Below are 21,817 nucleotides of genomic sequence, written 5' to 3'. Positions count from 1 at the left end.
AAGATATATTAGCTAAAAATACTCTGGTAGCCCTTTCAAAATATTGAGCCACGTCTCTGCGCAGCCTGCGGTCCGTCGCTCACACGTGCACATGTAAAATAGTTTGTTCTGAGGTGCATTGAATGGGTGCCCTTCATTCAAAGAGTCCAGAGCGGTGGCTGCTCTGCACCACGAAGAGCCGCTCCGTCCCCAGGACGCTTCGCAGGCGCAGACCTCTCCCAAGCAAACCACTTAATCCTTGGGTGAGCAAACAGGATGATAATGTTCAGTGCTTTGTTGTGTACTGTGATCTAATTGAGATTTAATGCATTCTGCCGTGTCCCTGCCGTGGACTCCCTTTGGACCGTGCAGTGCAAAGCTCGGTGTTAGCGGCTTTCTGTGCTGTATCCCAATTTATGTCTTCAAAGACAGTCAGGCGTTCGTTACTTGGTTTGAGTGCGTGACAGAGTTGATGCTGGTAAGGAGTGAGATCCTTGCTTTTCCTTTCAAAATGCAATGTTTGCTTTGAGCAAGGGTATTGAATTATGAGTCTTTCATTCTCCCACCCCCCTGTTTGATCACACGTATTTGCTCCTAACTGTGTTAAATATATCTGCACCTCACAGGACGGTATCTAATCCCACAGCAATATTTCAGTATCAAATCAATTTAAATTGCCAGCACAGAAGTGCATGACGAATCCAGCAGGAGCAAGCCTCGGACAGCTTTGCAGCCCGGTTGCTGTGGCAGGGGGTGGGAGCCCACAAAACTGCCTCGGCCAGCGTGGGGACGCCGAGCCCTGACTTGGGTGGTTGCCCTTGCGTTGCTGACCAGGGGCATGCTTTGGGTTTTCACGCTGCAAAACAAGAGAATTGGTCTTTCTCCTCCCGCATAAACTGGGAATCTGAGCTCTGTTTCTAATGGAGAGGTATTTACATGGGAAAGGATCTTGTAATTTTTAATTTTTCATGTGTTTTATCCACTTAGGTGGGTGCTGTTGAAGCAGTTGCAACTTTAAATGTGAACTTTTGGGAAACTTGGTTTTGGTTCAGGATGGCTCCTGCCATCGCACACTGAGAACCATTTGCTTTTTTTCTCATTTTCCCTTTTTCTCCCCTCTCCCCTCCTCACCGGCTGGTCATTCTCTCCATTTCACGGTGAGACCCGAGGGATTTCTTTTCGTTGACAATCTTGGACCTTTTTTCCCCCGAATTTGGCACTGTGCATGTTCTTCCACCTGAGTAACCTGGAGGCAGCCATTTAGTGCCTGCAAGTCGTGTTGGAGTCAGTAAATCACCCTCGGGGATCCCTGCGGAGACCTGCTCCGCCAGTGCAGCTCCCGTCGGCGAGGGTTATGAACAGGAAGAGTTGGCAGCTCTGCTCTGTGCTATAGCTAGAGACAAATATTTCCATTGAGAAGTCGAGGTTTTGAAATCAAAGCTGTGCTACATTATTCAGTGCAGAAAACTTTCAAATAAAATAAAACTTTTTTTTTTTTTTTGAATCATTTGCTCTATCTGTTGGACAACCCCAGCTTGTAGCGGCGGTGGAGTTGTTTGAATCTCCCCATGCTGGGTGTTAATGGGAATGGGAGCGGTTGAACACATGCGCGTCGATAGGAGACTCAGAAGCATAAAAATTGAATTCTTTCCCTGCCTTTTTCTTTCCTATGGAGAAAATAGGCCCTATTAGTACAGAAAGCTTTGGCAAGATGATATTTGGAGTCCAAGGCTGGAAAGCAGCTGCCATCCCCAGTGTGTTGTTCAGCGGAGGACTTCACTTTTCACCGCTGCCAGTAATCCTATTTACCGTGAGCACAAAATACCAGCTGGATTTTGCCTGCTGGATGCGTTCTCCCGTTACGGATGGGCTGGAGTCATTTTGTGTGGCAGTTGATCCCACAGAGACAAGCATGGGGAAGACAAGGGTGCGAGGAGGGCTGCAGTGTCCAGCCACGGCTGCGGCCATCGGCAGCTGCCTGAGCCATGGTGCAACAGGAGGAGCTCCATTCAACCTGGCCTTGAGTCCTGCCACAGCTTCTCTGGGCAACCTGTTCCAGTGCCTCATCACCCTCATGGGGAGGAACTTCTTCCTAATATTTAATCTAAATCTGCCCTCTTTTAGTTTAGAGCCGTTCCCCCTTGTCCTATCACTGCACAACCTTGTGAAAAGCCCCTCTCCACCCTTCCTGCAGGCCCCTTCAGGCACTGGCAGCTGCTCTAAGGTCACCCCGGAGCCTTCTCTTCTCCAGGCTGAACAGCTCCAGCTCCCTCAGCCTGTCCTCGTAGGAGAGGTGCTCCAGCCCTCGGATCATCTCCATGGCCTCCTCTGGCCCCACTCCAACACATCCATGTCTTTTTCTGTTGGGGACTCCAGAGCTGGGCGCAGGACTCCAGGTGGGGTCTCACGAGAGCAGAGTAAAGGGGCAGAATCCTGTCCCTCACCCTGCTGGCCACGCTTCTCTTGATGCAGCCCAGGATACGGTTGGCTTTGTGGGGCTGCAAGCACACGTAGCTGGCTCATGTTGAGCTTCTCATCCACCAGTACCCCCAAGTCCTCACGGCTGCTCTTGAGCTACTCTCCGCCCAGCCTGTACTTGTGTTTGGGTTTGCCCTGACCCATGTGCAGGACCTTGCACTTGGCCTTGTTGAACTTCATGAAGTTCACGCAGGCCCACCTCTCCAGCCTGTCAAAGTCCCTCTGAATGGCATCCCTTCCCTCCAGCGTGTCAACCAGACCACGCAGCTTGGTGTTGTTGGCAAACTTGCTGAGGGTGCACTCAGTCCCACTGTCCATGTCGCCGATAAAGATATTAAACAGCACCGGCCCCAGTACCGATGTTGCTGCCTACCTCCCTTTACTGCTATAGAGTCGGATCTAGCGGCTCTCCCTTCTTTTTTCCTTTCTGCTCAGTGGTCCAAAGCGACTGGGCAAAACGCTGACCAGCTTGCCTTTCTTTTGATCTGATTCATCATCACATCGTCCTCCCAGCACCGCCCGAGAGCTGCGTGTGCCAGTCCAGAGGAGCCAGTGGTAATGACAGAGATGGGGAAGACAGACCGGGGACTCGCTTTCTTCGTCCCTCAGTTTGACAATGAGTAATTTACTTCATTTTTCTAAGGCACTGGAGAACGGGTTTGAACTATACGCTGGTGGAAAAGCCTAATTCCAGCGTCCAGTCTGAAACACTGCACCTGCCCGCTCCATGCTGGTCACCCTTCGTATAGCGGCTTGGCTTTAAACTGGTGGCACTGGTTTTCTAGGGCTTCCATGGCAGTCGTCTGACCTACGTTCAGATGTAACTGCTTGGCCTCGTGGGTGTCCATGCACTCCTTGCACTCCTCTGGCTGTGTCACTGGGCTGTATCCGCGAGGATCAGCTCAATGTATGGAGTGTGCCCTGCGCCAAAACGCGGTTTATTCCATTCCCTTTCTTAAATGAATAAAAAGCCCCATAATGCTGCGTTTTCCCAGTATACTCTGATGTCGATGACCGATGATTGCGGCTTATTCCTGCTTTTTATCCCAAGCTTTTCCTCTCCCGCTATTAAAAGTGACCCCCTTGTTCTCATTTTGTGCCTTTGTATTCGAAGGGAAGCAGTGTTTTGTTGATTTTATCAGTTGTTGCTTGATTTTCTTCCTCGTACAGAGCACTTTTAAAGGGAAGGTACTGAATACATGTGCTCTTATTTTATATCTACCCTTTCAGATTCCGCTCTCCACGCGCTTTCGTGGCGTGGATGGGCGAGGAGTGCTCCCGCACCCTCGGTGCAGGCTGCTGCCTGCGGGCAGCAGCAAATTGAGCCCTAGATGGACCCTGCGTGGCTGTGGACCCGCATGGATGCCGTGCGAGGGGATAAAGCTCGTTGTGGGTGGCTGCAGGGCTCTGCCCTGCTCCGGGCTCTGCCCTGTGCCAGGCGATTTCCCGAACCAGATGTCCAGCTGTGCAGATTAACCAAATTCAGATTAAGTTCAAAACACGTTTGAAACCAGAATGCACCCACAGCAACAAACTAAGGGTTTCTACCAATATTTTTATCGATTTTCACCCCTTCTGGATTTTTCTTTTTACAGTGTGAGTCTCAGCTTGAGAAACTGGTGCTGTTCCTGCTCCTCAGAATAATAATAAAAAAAAGCAGCTAACGTTAGTGTTTCAGTGCTAATGTTCCATTTCTGCGCTGATACCCTCCGAGACGGTTTTAACAGTATGCAAAGTTTAAAGGCTTTTCACTTTCAAAATAGCTTTTTAGTAGGTTTTTCATTTTATTGCGTTATCCTTTCAATAGCCTATAACTCTTCCATCAGGTAAATGCATGTTAAAATGCTTCCTCCGGCACCGAGCAAATATGGAGGGAGTAAAAGGTTGGTAATGCAGTCGAAATGGCATTAATTCTTCCGTCCTCCTTTGTATAAGAAGCACAGGGAAAAGTAGCTGCTGGAGGGTAAGTGGGGATAAAAAGAAATGTCTTTTGTTTAATGTAGGAGCTGAAGTTGCTGATGCGTAGACTTCCGACGGCTTGGTGCAGGTCAGGGTGGCGTGGACTGGCAAAGCAGGGTGGGTGTGTACGGGGGGTGTTTACCCCAGGAGTAGGAAGAGATCTTGAAATCTGGTGTTCAGGAGCAGGACTGGCAGTCAAACTGTTGTAGGAAAGAGCGAACTCTTCAGTCACGATCGGGGTAATTTCCTTCCTTGTTGAGAAAGGGGCGAGAAATAGATGTGCACTGAGCACAGAGCCTTGGAAAGCTTGGCGGTAACTGCAGGCTCTGACGTCTGGGGTGCGTTTGCTGAGAGTAACCAAAATGCCAAGGTGTTGTCCTGTACGACAGGAAGGTTGCTGGCCACAGATGGAGCAGAGAAACAAAGTGGTGTGTCCACAAAATACGGGGGTGCGGGAGTGCGGCGGTGTCCCGGAGTTGGGCAGCAAATAGAAAATTAAACGAGTGGAGAACTGCAGTATTAGCATAAGGCACAGGAGAACTGGATGCGATTGCTTAGAAGATGGTGTTTCTCCTGATTGCTTAGTCTTGGAAAAGAACTTCATTAAAGATAACAGAGATGGGAGAGGGGAATGCAAATGGTTATTGATCGGTGTCGTGCCACGGTGATGTTTCAGAATGGCTTCGAGCTCGGGGAGCGTTTACTGCTCGCTCGCGCTGACCGGCGCTGCATTAAAGCTCGAAGGCACTGCGGGCTCTCTCGTACCTAGGACAGGGAGCTGCGAGGGCACGTCTGCAGTTGGGGGATTTGGGGGTTATGTCGTATTTTATTAGATGATTTGGTGCCATTGCAATTCAAACTGGCTCACTCTGCCTGGCAGCGCACACATCTGAATACAGTTTCTACTCGGTGTGGTCACTTGGGCAGCGATCTGAGAGCATCCTCAGCCCATGGCCAACACCACTTCCTTCAGCCGTGGAGTTGCTGAGCAGATCGCCATCACTGGGCAGCAAAGTGTCAATTTAAGAGTTGTTTCAGCCTTGAGTAAATGTGTGTGTTTGCTGTTTGTGACTGTCCTGCTTGGCAGATGCTGGTTTTGTTTTCATTTACTATCATTTTAAGTCAAACATGCTTTGTTCCTGATAGAGTTTTTATGAACCTGATCTGAGAAGCATTGCATAGTGCATCTAAAAATACGACTTCAAAGACACATCCTGTTCTTGCTAATTTTAAAGGCAGTCTTTTTTTTTTTTCTTTTTTTGTTTGCCTCTTTGTCTACCAACCAGTTAATTTTGAAAGCATCCCTTTGGGCTCCAAAAGCTGGGCGGGTTTTCAAGTGATGAACTCTTTGGCCTACGTTGCGGTGGCTGCGGGCTCCATGAAGCACTGGCTCGTGGCCCGTGCCCCCCTCTCCTCGCTGTCCCTCTGAGATGGGACGCGGGCTGGTACCCGACACGCCGGCCACGCACTCGTCTCCTGCGCGTCCCTGCTCCGTGCAGGCACCGAGGCCGCGCTCCCTCGCTCCTGTTTGTGCAGCAGATTTTAATTTCTATTTGGCAGCAGGGCTCCTGGCACAGAGGGTTGGGAGGAAAGATCTCGCCCCTAGCTTGGAGGAGGTGTGTGCGAGGCTGGGTCTGCGCTCTTTGAAATTCCAGTTTCTCGTTTGTTTTAGAGCAGCTGAAAAAATAAGTGGTTTCAGCTCTGAGAGAGTGAGACCTGGTGGGGGAAGGTTTGGGCAGTGCTTTGCTCCATCTGATGAGGCACCACTGCTTGTGTTCAGAGAGGGGTTGGATTCATGTTACTGTCAGAAATGGTCAGGTCTTTCCCTGCAGTGGTTGTCTTTCCTTTTTTTAAATATATATACATATATATAAAAACACATGCATTTTTCTTTTAAAATGCTTCCATGAGATTGTTCCAGCTACTTCAAGGAAACCTGAATATGGAAACTGGCCAAGTCATGGCGGGGATGCCTGGTGGGGTTTGTGGCTGGAGTCCCACGTGCTGTCCGGGCCCCCTCTCTCGTGCCAGCGCAGCTGGTGGTTGGAAAATGCTCATTGCTTGCTCTTCGCTGTGCCACTGGCGTTCTCTGGAGTCCCTCAGAAGCCTTTTCAGTAGGAAATGTTTTCATGAATGCAGGGGTCACCATGGATGGGGTATGCCAAAATGTTTTTTCTCCCTTTACCTGAAGGAAATCGCTCAGAGCCACTGCAGCATGTGCCCAGGTCAAACTTCAGGGAAAACCTTACTTGTAATTAATGCAGAATACCCTGCCGAGTCCTATGGGTGGTCTGTGGGTCACCTGCAATGTTCTTCGAGGCCACAGCAGGGTTGTAGATAACAGCTAGGAAGTCTCTCTCTTACATGGTACCGGCCAATGACTTCAAACTGATATTCCCCAGAACTTCACCTTTTCCCCCTGTTATTTTTGATTGCAAAGCTGAACCAGCAGTGGAGAAGAAGGCTTTGGAGGCAGCATGAGGGCGGCAGCCAAGGTGCTGCTGATCCCTGGCTGCAGGCTCCTTCCCTGGCTTTTGTCTCCTTAGACCATTTGCATGCTGCAGTTTTTTCAGAGACTGAAATGATTCATTAAGAATGAAAAGAGAGGATTCATGCGACAAGCAAACCGTTATTCACGTGCAGTCAGTGAGAAGGTCCCTCCACCAGTTATTTCCCTTTCTGAAGAATGGCTCGGAACTGATTTATAAAAATGTCCTTTCTTTGGTGTCCCGACGCAGGTGCAATACATCCTCGCTCAGTAGCTGCGTGGTTGTAATTCTCCCCATAATGGACCTGTTTGGCTCCTGCCTCACACTGCTGCTAGGTGGTAACGCTCCTACGCCTGTAATCTATGAGGCTCTAAGGCATCTAGTTGAGAAAACAGAAATGAAATGTCTCAGGATAAAATAAAATGTTGAAAGACACTGTGCAACCTCAACAGTTTCGGGCGGGAAGGTTATGCTGATTGAGACGTGGTGCAGGAGCGGCACTGATCCCGCTGCTGGGGCTGCGCTTCCATCGGGTAAAGCAGCCGTGAGTCTACGCTTCACCCAGAAGTAAAAACCACCCAAATACGAAACACCTGCACTAATGCCAACCCCATTACAGCTAAATAGCCAGAACACTTTTTTTCCCTTTTCTGTTCGTTTATCTGCAGCAAGTGGCAGCTTTTACAGAACAAAATCAGTGCTCAGAAATAGAGTCACCAAATGAACGACAAAATCCCAGAATGGCAGGGGTTGGAAGGGACCTCTGTGGGTCACCCAGCCCAACCCCCTGCCCAAGCAGGGTCACCCAGAGCAGGCTGCACAGGACCTTGTCCAGGCAGGTCTTGAATATCTCCAGAGAAGGAGACTCCACAGCCTCCCTGGGCAGCCTGTTCCAGGGCTCCCAGTCCCTAATTTTCACACAGCTGCCCACCTGCCTTTCGGTGTAGTAGTAAATGAAAGAAGTGTTGCAAGTTGTGTGTATATGCAACTATTGATAGATTCCTTCTGGCAATTTGTATCCTTGAAAATTAATCTGGCTGGGAGAAGGGGGCAGGGGAAGGGACAGTAAAACACCCCATGGGTTTATTGTCTGGGTAGACCAAAGCAAGTTGTCCCTGAAGGTGGAATTTGCAGGCTCATGCTCGCTCCTTTTGAGGGTAAGAGCTTGCCTTTGGTAGAGAGAAGTGGCTGCTTTGAGAAGGTTCTTTCTGGCTGCTGGAGGAGGTGTGATGGGTGTAGGGACTGGGAGAGGTGGCTCTGCTGTGGAGTCACATTGTGAGTGTTTGTCCCGTATTGTTCATGCAGTTGAATGCTTCTGATGGTGGAGCAGAAGGAATTACAGAATTACAGAATGTTCAGGGTTGGAATGGCCCTCTGGGGACCACCCATTCCAACCCCCTGCCGAAGCAGGGTCACCCAGAGCAGGCTGCACAGCACCGTGTCCAGGCGGGGCTGGAATATCTCCAGAGAAGGAGACTCCACAGCCTCCCTGGGCAGCCTGGGCCAGGGCTCCGTCACTCTCAGAGGGAAGAAGTTCTTCCTCATGTTCAGCTGGAGCTTCCTCTGCTTCAGTTTGTGCCCGTTGCCCCTTGTCCTGTCGCTGGGCACCACTGAACAGAGTCTGGCCCCATCCTCCTGACCCCCACCCTGCAGATATTTGTAGGCATTTCTAAGGTCCCCTCTCAGCCTTCTCTTCTTCAGGCTGAACAAGCCCAGCTCCCCCAGCCTCTCCTCGTAGGAGAGATGCTCCAGTCCCCTCCTCATCCTCGCAGCCCTGCGCTGGACTCTCTCCAGTAGCTCCTCATCTTTCTTGAATTGGGGAGCCCGGAACTGGACACAGTGCTCCAGATGGGGCCTCAAATCACAAAGTGTTTTCAAGTAACGCTAATAACCAGGCAGAATATGTAAATTACTGGAAGACCTGGTATTTAATTACTTTATAGTTAGGTTGTGCCCAGCCTGTGTCCTTTTCTAGCAGCGAGGCAAACAGGTCAAAGTCTAGTGTTTCTACCTCCTTTGCATTTTTGGGCTGTGCCTTAATGTAGCTTGAAAAATGTTTTTGATGAGTGTGACTTCATTGTTAAGGTTCAGACGTGTGATGTGCACCTCTCGGAGGCAAGGAGACGCTGATGGAAGTGCTGACACGGGCATCGCTGTGGTAGTGCTGGCTGGGGTCTCTCCGATCAGTCACGCTGGAGCCTCGTGCGGTGGCACTTGTGCAATTTGGTGCAAGTCAGATGATTTTTCTTACTAAGAATGGAATTCAAAAATAATGTAATAAGGATGCTGAATGGATATTAATTATAAAAGCTCATTATCTATTCATTTTCCAACCAAAAATTATAATCAGATTTATGTTCTTTTTTCGGGACAAACACAATGAGCTGGTTTTCTGTTCTTGTTCCTCAGTGAGCCTTATAAACTGGCGCAGTGAATGGGAAAATAAATTGGAAACATCTTTCTATCTAATCTGAAACGGCGTTTGGTTTATGCCTATGTAAGGGGAAAATAGGCATACAATAAACAAAAGCAATTATTTTCTGATAAATGGCCTTAATGCAAAGTAATGAGTCAAAAAAATAGAAAAAGGAGGGATTTGTGTGAGACTGTAGAATACCCCTCACATGGAAACTTGGCATCTTTTGTTCTTGAGCCACCACTAATATTGCAAAATGTCCTGTGTTTTTACGTAGGTGTGATACGCGATGGCCACGTGTGTCCCCCAGCCGCTGCAGCACAGCCCAGTACACTTGGTTTACACCTTTCACCCTCCTCCAAGTAGAAATGATCCAAGCGAGGGTAAAACTGTTAAAGTTTGGGAATTGGATGTTGAAAAATAAGTGGAAGCAAGAGACGGCTGCCTCGTGCCAAGGAGGTTTGGGGGTAGCTCCCTGTGGAAGTCTCCGGGTTCATGGCGGGCTATGGCTGGGAGGGTGGAGGAGCTGGGGAGGAGGTGCAGGGCAGGGAGCCCTCGGGGGAAGCCTCGGGTGGTGTGACCAGGGGGAAAGGGGAGCGAGCAACAGGCAACGGGCATGGACAGATTTAAAGGTTAATAACGGAGGCGGCTGGAAAGGTCTAGACTGTTCAGCTTGCCTCCAGCAGCTCCACTGGTAATGTAATTGGAGATATCGCCAGGAGAACAGGCAAGTCAGCTGCAGTTATTTCATTATTGGATTCTAACCTCCTCGTAGTCTCTGCCACGAAAACTTTGTTGAAGGAATAGCAGAAGGACGCATGACACCGAGTTATTGATTTCTCATGGCTTTTATAGTAGCCCAGAGAGTGCTGGGGCTTGCTGTGCTGGTCAAAGGATAAAAGACCACTGAAAACAAAGCGAGGAGCAAGGCTGGTCCGGAGAGTAAAAGTGAAGGAGTGGGGCAGGCAGGAGATTGATGAGCAAGATTAAAGGCAGCAAGACTGATTTTGAGCAGTGACTTATGGGAATTTCATTGCCTTCCTTCAGAAGTGTGTGCTTCTGATATGGAGTTTTACCAAAGAAACCAAAGCGTTAATGTGATCTGTTCCCTCCAGATCTGATACCAGAAAGTTTCTGCATTCTTCAGGCTGTGCAATATTGAGATAAAGAAATACATCATAAAGTAAAATACACACGTGTGCATACACGCACACTGCTACCCAGCTTCGCTGGGTTGCTCACGAGACTGCAAATATGGCTGCCCAAGGAAATGTGAAATTAAATCCTTCTGATCAATGCAGGCGATGTGCTGGTGATCTGCTAACGTCACGCTGTCCCTTGGCTGGCTGGCGGGGACCTGCTAGGCAGCTCGTGCGCAACCGTCGGGCGGGTTTAGGTCTGTAGCTCTACTCACTGCGCAGTGGTAATGCAATAGAATTGCCTTCAACATGCGGTACCTAGCATAGATAACTTTATCTAAACATTTAATAAAGAGCAATTTTAGGAATTGCCTCTTTAGTAGCTCTTCCAAGAACAATCAAGCAAATTGTGCATGGTAGAGTTTCATGGCAAGGATCTGAATATATATGGTCTCGTATATTGGCTGGTATTTCTTTCTCAGTAATCTGCATATATGCTTTATGTAGTTGGGATCTTCTGATTGGTACGTGTCTGTTGCCTCTCTTTTCACGTTAGTACCCTCAGAAACCATGATACCATCCAAAAATGATATTTGATGATGCTTTTGATCTCACAATGGTTAAAGGGATTTGAAAAGGAGCAAACATTAGGCTAATTACACTAGGAATAACATAGCTGAAATTTTCAAATACCCTGTCATGGTATCACCTTAAATGGGTTTCACAGTCCTGACAGATATAGAAAGTAACACTAAACCCCATTGATTTCAGATGTAAAAAATTGATGTAGATAATTTTCTGGCGATTTTTGAGTGCTTCTTTGCTGTTATTTGCGAGATAACTGCACGTTGTTACTGAACGTCGCTAGAGCAGCTCCAGTTTCTTTGTATTTGATTGTAAACTGCGGACGCAGACGCCGCCTTTCTCACGGTGCTGGTGTCATCGGTGTCACTGTTTGTTGCAGTGCTCCTTTCCAGAGTAGATTTCCCTTTCCTTTTGGCGTTTGCTTTGGTTTTTTTTAAACTCTGCAAGAATCCTCCTGAAATAATGTGGCCAGCTGGGAAGGTTTGCGAGTTTTTGTTCTGAGATGGCTTTCTGTGTCATCCTGTCTTCTGCTTCATGTAGAGCATCTAAATTAGTAAAAGTGACCGAGTTTCTGTCCTTCCCTGCCGAGGCTGACGTGTCCCTCTCCGCCCTGCTTGAAGATGTGCACACACATATGCACACACAGTTATCTCCTGGACCTTGGAAGAAAATAGTTTGCATCCATAGCAAAACGTATGCTTGATGCATATCTCATTTTGTGTATTGTTCTCTGGGATAAGTCACCAGTTTTGCTTTATAAAAGTGAATAAATTATAGCACCAAAGGCTAGGAATGGAGATAATGAAGGCGCTGTTGCCATGCCCCTTTTCCAGGTCATTTGCCACGGCTTTTCTGCCTCTCCTCTTTTGTAACAGGCATGCAATGAAAAACTACGAAACTCAGAGCAGATATTATGAAATTCCTGCTTTAGGTTTCCTATTTTATTGCGGTAGTCACAACGTACGTAGCGCACGCGTGTGCCAGCTGGACAGGAGCCGGGTGCAGTGGTCGTGCACCTCAACTCTCGTTGCTTCCAACCAGGAGTTATTCAAGATGTGTGTTAGAGATGTGCTGGGGGAGGGAGGCTGAGGCATGATCTGGCTCCACGTCGTCGGCAAAGTGACGTCGTGGCGAGTCACGTGCATGGGAGGTGCCTTGTCGTGTGTCCACGTGTTACCTGTGTATGTGAGCAGGCGTGTGGAAGTACATACGTGAACACGTGCACCTGTGTGTGTGCACATACATCTACACGTACTGGCAATGTGTACTTTTCAGCAGCAGATAGTGCTTACAGGTGTGATATTTTAGACCACGGAAGGTTAATTAATGTGGGAAGGGTGAGCAGTTGGAGAACTGATGTTAAGGTGCTGGATGAATAGCTCGTGACCTGTCACCTCACCGGTTTACCTAATGGAAGTAACAAAGTTTAGAGGCTGAATATTCTTATCATGCTATAGAGGATTTGATTTTATCTTTATTTTTTTTGTTACAAGATTTGATAGGTGCAGCATTACCTGTGAGGGACTTGGCATAGAAGCTTCCAGTTTCACTTATAGCAGCCTCCAGTGCCCCGTAATTAAAGCTTCCAGTTTTGGCTCCCGTCCAGACGTACCATCTAAACTTTTTCCTTCGGCAGTAAAACTGGATGTCCAGCTGCCTGCAGGAGCTCGCTGTTACTTGAAAGCAAACTGGCTTCTTACATGTAAATGTAGTCATTTACATTTCTGCAGTGTATAAGCAACTTTTTAGGAGCAGTAATAGGACAGAGCTGTTTGGTTTTCGGTTTTGCTGCTGTGTGGGATGGGTTTGGTTGGTCCTGGCTGAAGTCAGAAGTTGTCACGAACCCAACCTTCCCATGAGCTCTCTGGAAGTTTTGCTGAAGTAAGGAATAGGGTTATATTTGGGAGTGTAAAAAAAAAAAAAAAAAAAAAAAAAGTCTGTGAGCCTTAGTCTGATCCGTAACATATTTAGTGGCGTGTAAAAGGTAGGTGAGGGCTCTGTCTTGATGAATTAATGAGCAGCCAGAGGCCGTGTATTCTCCGACATGGCAATAACATCTTCATTTTCTTATTCCGGTCTTGTTTTGAGATGAAGGCAGCCTGCTAAGCAGCCTGATGAAATTCCTGATATCAGTTATTTTACTGCCAGCGCTAAGCTTTTGTCGGTTTTCCACTGGACTTCTGAATTTCTCAGGGGCAGCCAAAAACGACTTTGAGAAGGCAAGGGTTTTCAGGGGTGTGTGCGAATGAGCTTCCTCTCTCCATCCTTCTGGCTTTAATACAACTTAACAACTCAGACTCCAGCCGTCTTGGGTAAACTTAGTTTTGAGAAGTGGCTTGTTTCGCAAGATGATCAGTTTTTAACCCAAGTAAATTACTTTGTTTACGACTAATAAATTAAATAAATTATGCCTTTTTCTGTGCAATACAGTGGGGCTTGTAAATACTGTGAGCAGTTAGCTGGTAGTCTCGCTTGATTACTTTCCTCGTTTCTGTTTTTAATAATCCTTGTAAGAGTGGGGAATTCTGTCACTTTTAATAATGTGACAAAAAACATGGCGATGGCAGGCGTGTTTCAGGCTGCTGAGCTCCGTGCCTGTGTCCTTCCCGGCTCGGGCGCTGCCTGCGGGATCAGCCGGAGCAGGCACCTCGATGCAGTCGAGGAAGGGCCCTTTGCGAGGTGCTGCTCTGGATTAGTTCATTGATCACCTGAATAAAGACAACAGTGCTTTTACAGCCAAATACCTTCTTTCCTTGTAGTTTTTGCTGGCTCCGTTGCGTTTCACATCCCGTTGCTGTCTGTCCGGGGCAGAGGGTCCGTCTGCACGGCTGAGCGTGCTTGTGGGGAGCTTCAGTCACACACAGGATTGTGCGAATAGTGGTTGAATTCAAGAGCTGCTATCAACACGGTCAGATTCACAGAAGCACTGAATGTTCGGGGTTGGAAGGGACCTCTGTGGGTCACCCAGCCCAACCCCCTGCCGAAGCAGGGTCACCCAGAGCAGGCTGCACAGCACCGCGGCCAGGCGGGGCTGGAATATCTCCAGAGAAGGATTCTGGCAAAGACATCCCACGGCACCGCTCTGCTTGCAGACACACAGATTTCAGAGGACTCGGGCTCGCAGAAGCACATTGGAATTCCCAAATACACCTACCTTGCCTTGCTGGCTGTTGGTGGGTATCCTGCCTACCCCCATCCCCAACTTAGACCTGTTTAGACAGGAGCTCTCCATCTGGGAACACTGAATAAACCAAATTGTGAACAAACCGAAGGAGGCAGAAACGTTGACAGGCTTTCTGCGGTTTCTCTGTAGTACCTGGGGTGGATGCAGAAAAGCTGAAGTATTTTGTCTTTTTTTATAAGCTGTTACTTAACCAAATCTTTGATGTGTCATTAAAAAGCTTAAAATTTGCATTGCAGTAGGAATAGTGTTCGTCTTCAGTAATGCTAAGTTTCTATTAAAAATCAAAACACCAAAAATACTTGAGGCTCCAAGAGCGGTTTTGCTGCTGCGTGCGGTGGCTGTCGGGGCAGGGTGCAGCTGTGGCCTGCCCAGATGTGACCTGAGGCATTAAATCAGAGCAGCCCGCCATAAAAGAGGAGGCAGAAACAACCTTCAGCGAGATGCATGGTGCTGTCCTCGGCTGGTGCGAGCTCCGAGAGATCAGTTTGTAGCGATAAGACAGCACGGGAAGGGCTTTGCTGTAGCTCTATCTGAATTACATTTCTATATACAACGATAGCTCCTGAATCTTGGATTTTAAATATCTTTAGCATCCACAGCAGTCTCCAAAACATGTCTTCTGAGGGACATTGCAATGGATAAGCCCGTACGGGTGCAGGTCCTGCCACCAAGAGGAGGAGGATGCTTGACCAGGGCTTCCTCAAGCCCTGATCCTTGGAGCTGCTCCGATCTACAGCAGACACCATAAATGCAGATGGCCTTGGCAGTGAGGTCTCCCAGCAGTCATCAAATTGGCATTTCTGAGGATATTTTGCAGAAATTCTGGAACAATTAGTAAAGTAAATAAAGAATATTCAGATACTCCTTCCAGGGACTGTGCTTTTTGCACTGCTCAGAGATGCTTTGACCTTCTGGTTTATTACAAGTCAGGGAAAGTCAATATTTCTTAGCTTGCCAAGTTGGAGGAATTTTAATGAGTTATTGAGTCAAATAGTTAATCCTCCAATAACAGATTTTTTTTTCCCTTTCAGATTTACAGTGATAAAAACAAAGGCTTAATGAGGACCAAGCAAAATGGGGTTTTGCAGGAACTTTTGCTTCTCTTTGTGCGCAGGCTTTAACCCCTTGATAACTGGTGGATGAAGTGTAGCTTCCAACAGTGGGGCATTTTGTAGTGGCGTAAAATGCTGTGCGAGCAGGGGCTGTGTCGGCGTTAGCAAGGAATTTAGCACGGTAAAAAGGGATTGATAGATTCAAGTAGCTAGTGCTGATGCTCCTCACATCTCTGCTACATGTGGTGGGGTGGGGGGATGTGGCTGTGTCGGCGTTAGCAAGGAATTTAGCACGGTAAAAAGGGATTGATAGATTCAAGTAGCTAGTGCTGATGCTCCTCACATCTCTGCTACATGTGGTGGGGTGGGGGGATGTCTTGGGGTGAGGTCTGGTCTGCTCTGCTAGGCTGAACTGTTCTGCTGCTTGAAAAACCTTTGAAGGGAGGAGCCCTGGGTTCGTTTTGGGGGATGCTGCGGTGCTGCGTTTGCTGCAGGATTTGTCCTATCGGACGCTGGAGCATGTCTGGAGCAGTGCTTCCACTTGAGCTTCCTCTGAAAGCTGGCGCATGCCAAAACCTTGCCGAGAGCCAAGCCTGCACGTGGCAAATGCCGACAGCAGGGGTTTGCTGCAGAGCTGCCTTGCTGGTCCAGGCTGGGTCGCTGGCATGGGCTGGCAGCGGGCTGTGCGCTACGAGATGTTTATTCTTGCTTTAATTATGCCTTTTGCAGCATCCCTTTGTAATTCTCAGCTTTGCGTGCTCCACTTAGCACAGAATCATCTAATTTCCTGAAACTCTCTTCATTGAGTATAATGCTAATTATTGCTCTGAGTAGTGGCTCATTTGGAAGTACTCTGTCCTGTATGAATTATAATAATGTTCCCTTGTAAGCCTTTAAGTGAGGAAACTTCAGCAGCAGAAAATGTTGTAGCACAAGGGCAACTTTGGCAGTCTTTTAATAGTTTCAAACAGCAGATAGCACAGTAATGTTCGGAACGTTATATCCAATGAATTCTTAAAAGTAGTAGAAAGTTATTTTTCATTGTATGTCATATTCAGAGTGCAGGGAGAGATCCTGGTGGTTACTTTTGCAGCGAGGAGCATCTTCCCATAATATCCACTTGACTTCAGTGACAAGTCTTTTTTGGGGGTTATTTTTTCAAAATCTCTCTGTGCTTGTCTGGCTGAGCTGTTGTTGAAACCTGTGTGAATTTTAGCTTTGGGGATGTTCCGCTTCTGGCTCGCGGGGAGGAAGTCGGGCTCTGAACGCGGACACCGATACCGAAGCTGAAGTGCTGGCACTTGGGGCACTTGGCTGCCCAAAACGAAGCTCCTCATGGGTTTTGTGGCTGGAGGAGCATAGGTTTTCAGACTTGCTTTCTGAAAGCAACTCATGGCCAAAGTTTGGGCACTGAAGTGCTCTCACCGGACTTTATTCTACGATGTAGTTTCTCAGAGGGCTAAAAGAGCAAACAGCTCCGTGTCCATCGCTCTCCAGTAAAGCCCCTTGAGCACAGGCGTAGTGCTTGGTAAGCGAGAGCTGGAGGTTGGGAGCCCAGATGTGAAGGCGTTCTCCCAGCTGCGGTCGTGCCACTGTTCAGAGCCGGGTGCCTTGTCCCTCGGACACCTCGTAGCCCCTGCTCCTGTCATTGCGCTGCTACATCGGACGAGCACGGTCCGTTAGCAAACGCTGCTCACACGGGCTCTTTCTGCTTTTCCCAGTGCTTTACGGGCAGGACGGCCTGCATGCGTCCTGTGAGAAGAAGTACTGCGGCCGGGGGAGCAAGTGTGTCGTGAACAAGGACACCAACCAGCCCGAGTGCAGGTGTGTGGAAGATTGCAGGTCCAGCTACATGCCCGTGTGTGGATCTGATGGCAAATTTTATGAAAATCACTGTCAACTGCATCGAGCCTCCTGTCTGCAGAGGAAGAAAATCTACATTATCCACAGCAAGGACTGTTTCTTCAAAGGTAGGGCATCAGTTGAGAATAAAGATTTCTGTATAACTTCCATCACTCATTGGAATGCTGATAAATGGCTGAACGGTATGTTCTATTTCTAAGAGATAAATTTTTCAAGGATGATTTGTTCTAGGGCACTGTGGCACATAACACGATGTTTCGTGTGGCTGTGAGGCCCCTTGAGTGTCATCACCACCCAAAATGTAATCAAACTGGGAAATGGTAAATAATTAACATCACCGTGTGCGTCGTGTGTGCTATAGTTGTGCTGCTCAGTGCTTACAACTTCCAGTGTAGTAGCTTTTTACAATCCGATTAGTTTGGTAAGGCTCTGACCAAGACAAAGACATGAAGAGAAAGTATATGGTATTATTAAAAAGTTTGTTGCAAAAAATGAGAAACAAAAACCTACTTCGGTAAATGAAACAGGCAAAGGAAAGGAGCTGCTCAGATGAAGTCAGAGGAGCGGGAAGTGTACGGCCAGCACAGAGTTTTAAATTATTTTAAACACAGTTTGGTTACCAGTAGGACGCAGACATCTTCAGCTGTTTTACTGGTTCAAGAGCAAACTTCATTATCATCGTTGCACCAGATCACCAAAGGGACGGACTCCTGTGTCTTTTCCATTAATATTGTGTACGCCATGTACCATCCTGTCACAAATCAAGTGAGGCTGCAGGAGCGGGTGATCAAATGCCAGGGAGTGGAAGAAGTAGTAAATTATATTACTTCTAATGAGAGAGGTCTTGTAAAGGCGTCGCTGGAGTATATCTTGAAAATTCATTTCCAGATATGACTCCATATACCTGTGGAAAGATTTGAGTGGGTTGTTGCAAATATATCCAGTGACATTTACGTGATCAAATATGAAAATAATTCCTGTATCTTCAGCTCACTGGGCACTGGAGCCCCTGAGGAGCTTGGCTGTGTACAGAGCGATCCATCACAGGTCCTTGTTTACTAACACGTGCGAGTGCCTGATGCTGGAGAGCCTATTTAAGGAACAGCAGCCCATTCAATGAGCCTTATTAATATATCCTCCTGATACCCTTTGGAGATGGAGAAACGCTATCGATCTTGCACTTCGGAGGAGGCCCGGAGACAGAGACCAGCCCAGAATTTCCAGAGCTGGCTAAGCGCTGCTTTGCACAGCGTTGCAAAGTCCCATTTCTTTGGAGGTCTGGCTGTGGCTGGGGCAGAGCTGCTGGGCAGAGGATTGACTCGCTGGACACCAGCTGAGCTGGGATGGTTTGGCACCAGCACGGTCTAAATTTACCAAAGCAGGCAATTAGTCGAGGATCAATAGACCTTATATGAAGTTAATCATGGAAAGGGGTCAGCTGAAGGCGTATTTGGAGGGACAGCACATGAGCAGGTCAAGGTGAAGAGGGGTTTTTGCTTGTCCCTTTAACAAGGACACTTGTGCCTCGCTCCTAGTGCTGGCGTTCCTGCCTCTGGGTGCGGAGTCAGATCAGGACATGGATCTGGCTGGAAACTCCCTCCATCCCTGATGGCGATGCAGGTGGGACTGTAGCATGAGAAACCTCCCCAAGAAAGAGGAAAACTGAATTTCAGACGTGCTCAGCAGCCCCCTGAACCCACTTGATGCAGGGATTTTCTTTCCGTGGCTACCCAAAAAGTGCCTTCAGTTTTTTTGTTCTTGCGCAGCGCCCACCTTTTTCCAGTGATGCCTCTGGCCTGGGTTTTTATTCATTCCTTATCGCATATAGTGTTAAAGAAAATGAGTTCTCATTGCAGTAATCAGTGCCTCTGCAATGGCTGTATTATACCTAATGATACAATGTCACGCTCGAATACTTTCCTGAACGCACCATGAAATGATGTCAGAAAGTAGTAGTTTTGTGTCCCAGTTTAGAGTAACCCTTAAACTCTTGCCATGGAGCATGGCTTAAATCTGCTTTTCAGCAGAATAATAGCTTTATGGAAGGGAAGGAGGAAACAAACTCGCTTCTCTTCCCGCTTGAATAAATCAAAAAATACTTCACACCGCTGTCTGCAGAGATAAAATGCAGGAAAATAAGTTTACCTTAAAGGGGGAATAATCCCACAGCGGTAGGAATATTTGGCTTCAGCCCTTGTTTCTGCCATGCAGTCCCTGAGTAACCTTCTGTGTGTCTTTCGTTTCTTTGTACTTGAGTCTCCTATTTGTAAATCAAGAATGATAGTGTTTTCTTTTAAATAGAGACTTGTAGTAAGCAATTAAGCCACAGGTTTATAAGCAACATTGTAGATGTTACATAAAGCATAAGACTTTGGAGAGGTGCAAAATGTATGGTTTCAGCCGGATATTAGGTGTTCGTCTGTCAGTAGGCACGTGCTTTCTATTTTTTTATCAAGTAGTTTAATTATTTGAGTACAGTTAGGCTGATGAGTGGGTTGCTTCATGTTTTTTTGTCCCAGTTGACTTGTTCAATTAAGACTTAAGTCCCTGTGTAGAGCTGAGGGACACTGCAGATTGCATCTGTGTGCTCTGCCAGTTTACCCAGTTAGCAGTGACAAACTGGATGGCCTTAAAATATGACAGAGATCAAATACTCCGATTCCACTTTGGCTGAGCTAGATCTATCTGCAGTAAACCAAAAGCAAAGCAAACAGCAAAAGTCTTGTTTTCTTTTGTGTATTTTGGGAAAGGAGTTTTTTGGGCTTTTAACATATTCATCACGTGAAGTGCTTTGTGTGTACTGGGGCGTAGCAAACATGCGTGTGCGACCAGAAGCGCTGCTTGATCTGTGCTACCTCGCTAGCGTTCATTCTGTGCTAGCGTTGGTCTGAGGAAGAGCAGAAGAGAGTTTGGCTCTGGGCAAATGACTGATTTCTCCTTTGCCCAGCCTAGAATGAAAGGGCTCCTTGAAACCTTGTGAGTCCAACAAGTTAAAAAAGAAACCGTGTGGGCCTTCAGACATCCCCATTCCCTATGGCAATGTTTGAAATTTGGACCTGTCTCTTTGAGAGCAATCTCGAAAATCACACGAACCTGCCTGGTGAGGGTGGGCCACATGGAGACGTCGGCTGTGACGTTGGCAAGTGTGGGTTGGTTGCATCAACGTTGTGTTTGTGAAAGATTTCATGGAGGGTATCAGTCCTTGGTGGGCAGACTTTGGGCTGAGCTGGCCACTGTGCCCAAGGCTCGGGCTGGAGAATGGACACAATGGCCAAGGTGGGCTGGGCACAACGGCCAAGGTGGGCGCACGTGGAAACATGGGTGAAGTAGTGAGAGGTCCCAGCTGGAGAGATCTCCTCAGGCCTCATCCTGAACCCTCTGATGCAGCACAGTTCCCCAGTGCTGCTGTGCACAAAAATACAAATGTCATTGCTTATTCTCAGTTGACAAAGCAAATGATAAATAAAACTCCACTTAGGAGTTTGGAGCCCAAAGGGAAATACCGTCCTACATCCAGAGTTCCCAGGAGAAATGTCACTGCTACTCGTAGTTGTTCAGATTCTCCTTGATCCTGTTGCTTTCACTGGTGTGAAACATACTTTGGTTTTCCCATAGGATAATGTTCTATCTGAGACTTGTCTACTACGTTGGTGTTGGGGTTTTGGGGGTTTATACATTTTCACTATTTTGTGAGTTTCCATAGTAATTTGATTTATTGTTGGCAATTTTGACTGGGTAACAAAATACACATGGATAAAAAGCTTTTGCTCTTTGCCAAAGAGGAGCAGAAAGAAATTTGTCTTCCCTAAAAGCACTCCCAATACCCATGAAAACCAGAAAGAGATCTGTGCTCATAACGACAATTGTCCAAAACGAGCAGTTGGCCTGGAAACGTTCCGATCTGAATAAATCCCTTGGATTATGCAGCTATATCGTTTTAACTCCGTGGTTTGGACTGTGCTTTGCTTTCCCATAGCAGTAGTCCCCTTTTTCTGCTTCAATTCATTTTTTTCCTTTTGACTTTTCACACCCACTCGGTCTCGTCACTCGGTATTTTCGGCCAGCGAAAGCTGCGCGTACACCACTCAATACAGTTTTTCTTCCCTTACCACCTCCTTTCTCCAGCAGCATCGGAGCGATGCACCTCTCTAGCAGCATACATACATCAGAGAAATTCTTTCTCTTTAGAACTAAGCTTTTCCATTTGCAGGATTTAGGAGTAATTTTTTCCCCTTCTTTCTTTCCCTCTCTGCTCTTTTCTGCAGATCAGCAGTCCTAAAGCTCCCCCGCATCAGCCAAGCCCCCGCTGCAGGAAGGCGGCTGCGTTGCTTGCCCAAGCTTGTTCCTTATTTTCTCCGGTTCCGACATCCTTCCTTTATCCAGGTGTATTGGGTTTTTTTGTAAAAAACTCAGCTTTTCTTTCCGGGCTGTACAATAGATTTTGTACTGCAGTTGGTCAGAATTAGTTTGTGCTCTGGCATGAATTCAATCCAACTTAGTTGACCAAATTCTTGAACTTTCCATTATGTAAATGAACTGTACCTGTGCCGATTACTTTATTCATTATTTTTGATTCAGTTTGACTTCGACTAAAGCTCTAATTTTATGAGCTCTGACAGTATTTTATGTAGAGAGATGGGGCACTGTAAAAGCACGTTCATGTCTGGTATTCC

At 47.4% G+C, this 21,817-nt stretch overlaps 1 protein-coding gene across 2 annotated transcripts in view; it reads left to right on the top strand.

The window, feature by feature from the left end:
- Positions 1–21,817, top strand: part of FSTL4 (follistatin like 4) — a 242,229-nt gene that overhangs the window by 57,935 nt on the left and 162,477 nt on the right. For both annotated transcript variants that reach the window (XM_075441818.1, XM_075441817.1), the window contains exon 4: positions 17,003–17,251. In XM_075441818.1, coding sequence (XP_075297933.1) covers positions 17,003–17,251 — 249 coding nt within the window. The remainder of the gene's footprint in view (positions 1–17,002; positions 17,252–21,817) is intronic.

This window comes from Opisthocomus hoazin, chromosome 22 (assembly GCF_030867145.1).
Source record: "Opisthocomus hoazin isolate bOpiHoa1 chromosome 22, bOpiHoa1.hap1, whole genome shotgun sequence".
Classification (NCBI taxonomy): domain Eukaryota; kingdom Metazoa; phylum Chordata; class Aves; order Opisthocomiformes; family Opisthocomidae; genus Opisthocomus; species Opisthocomus hoazin.
Note: the sequence above shows the minus strand (reverse complement) of the source record. Positions and strands in the feature narration are given on the sequence as shown.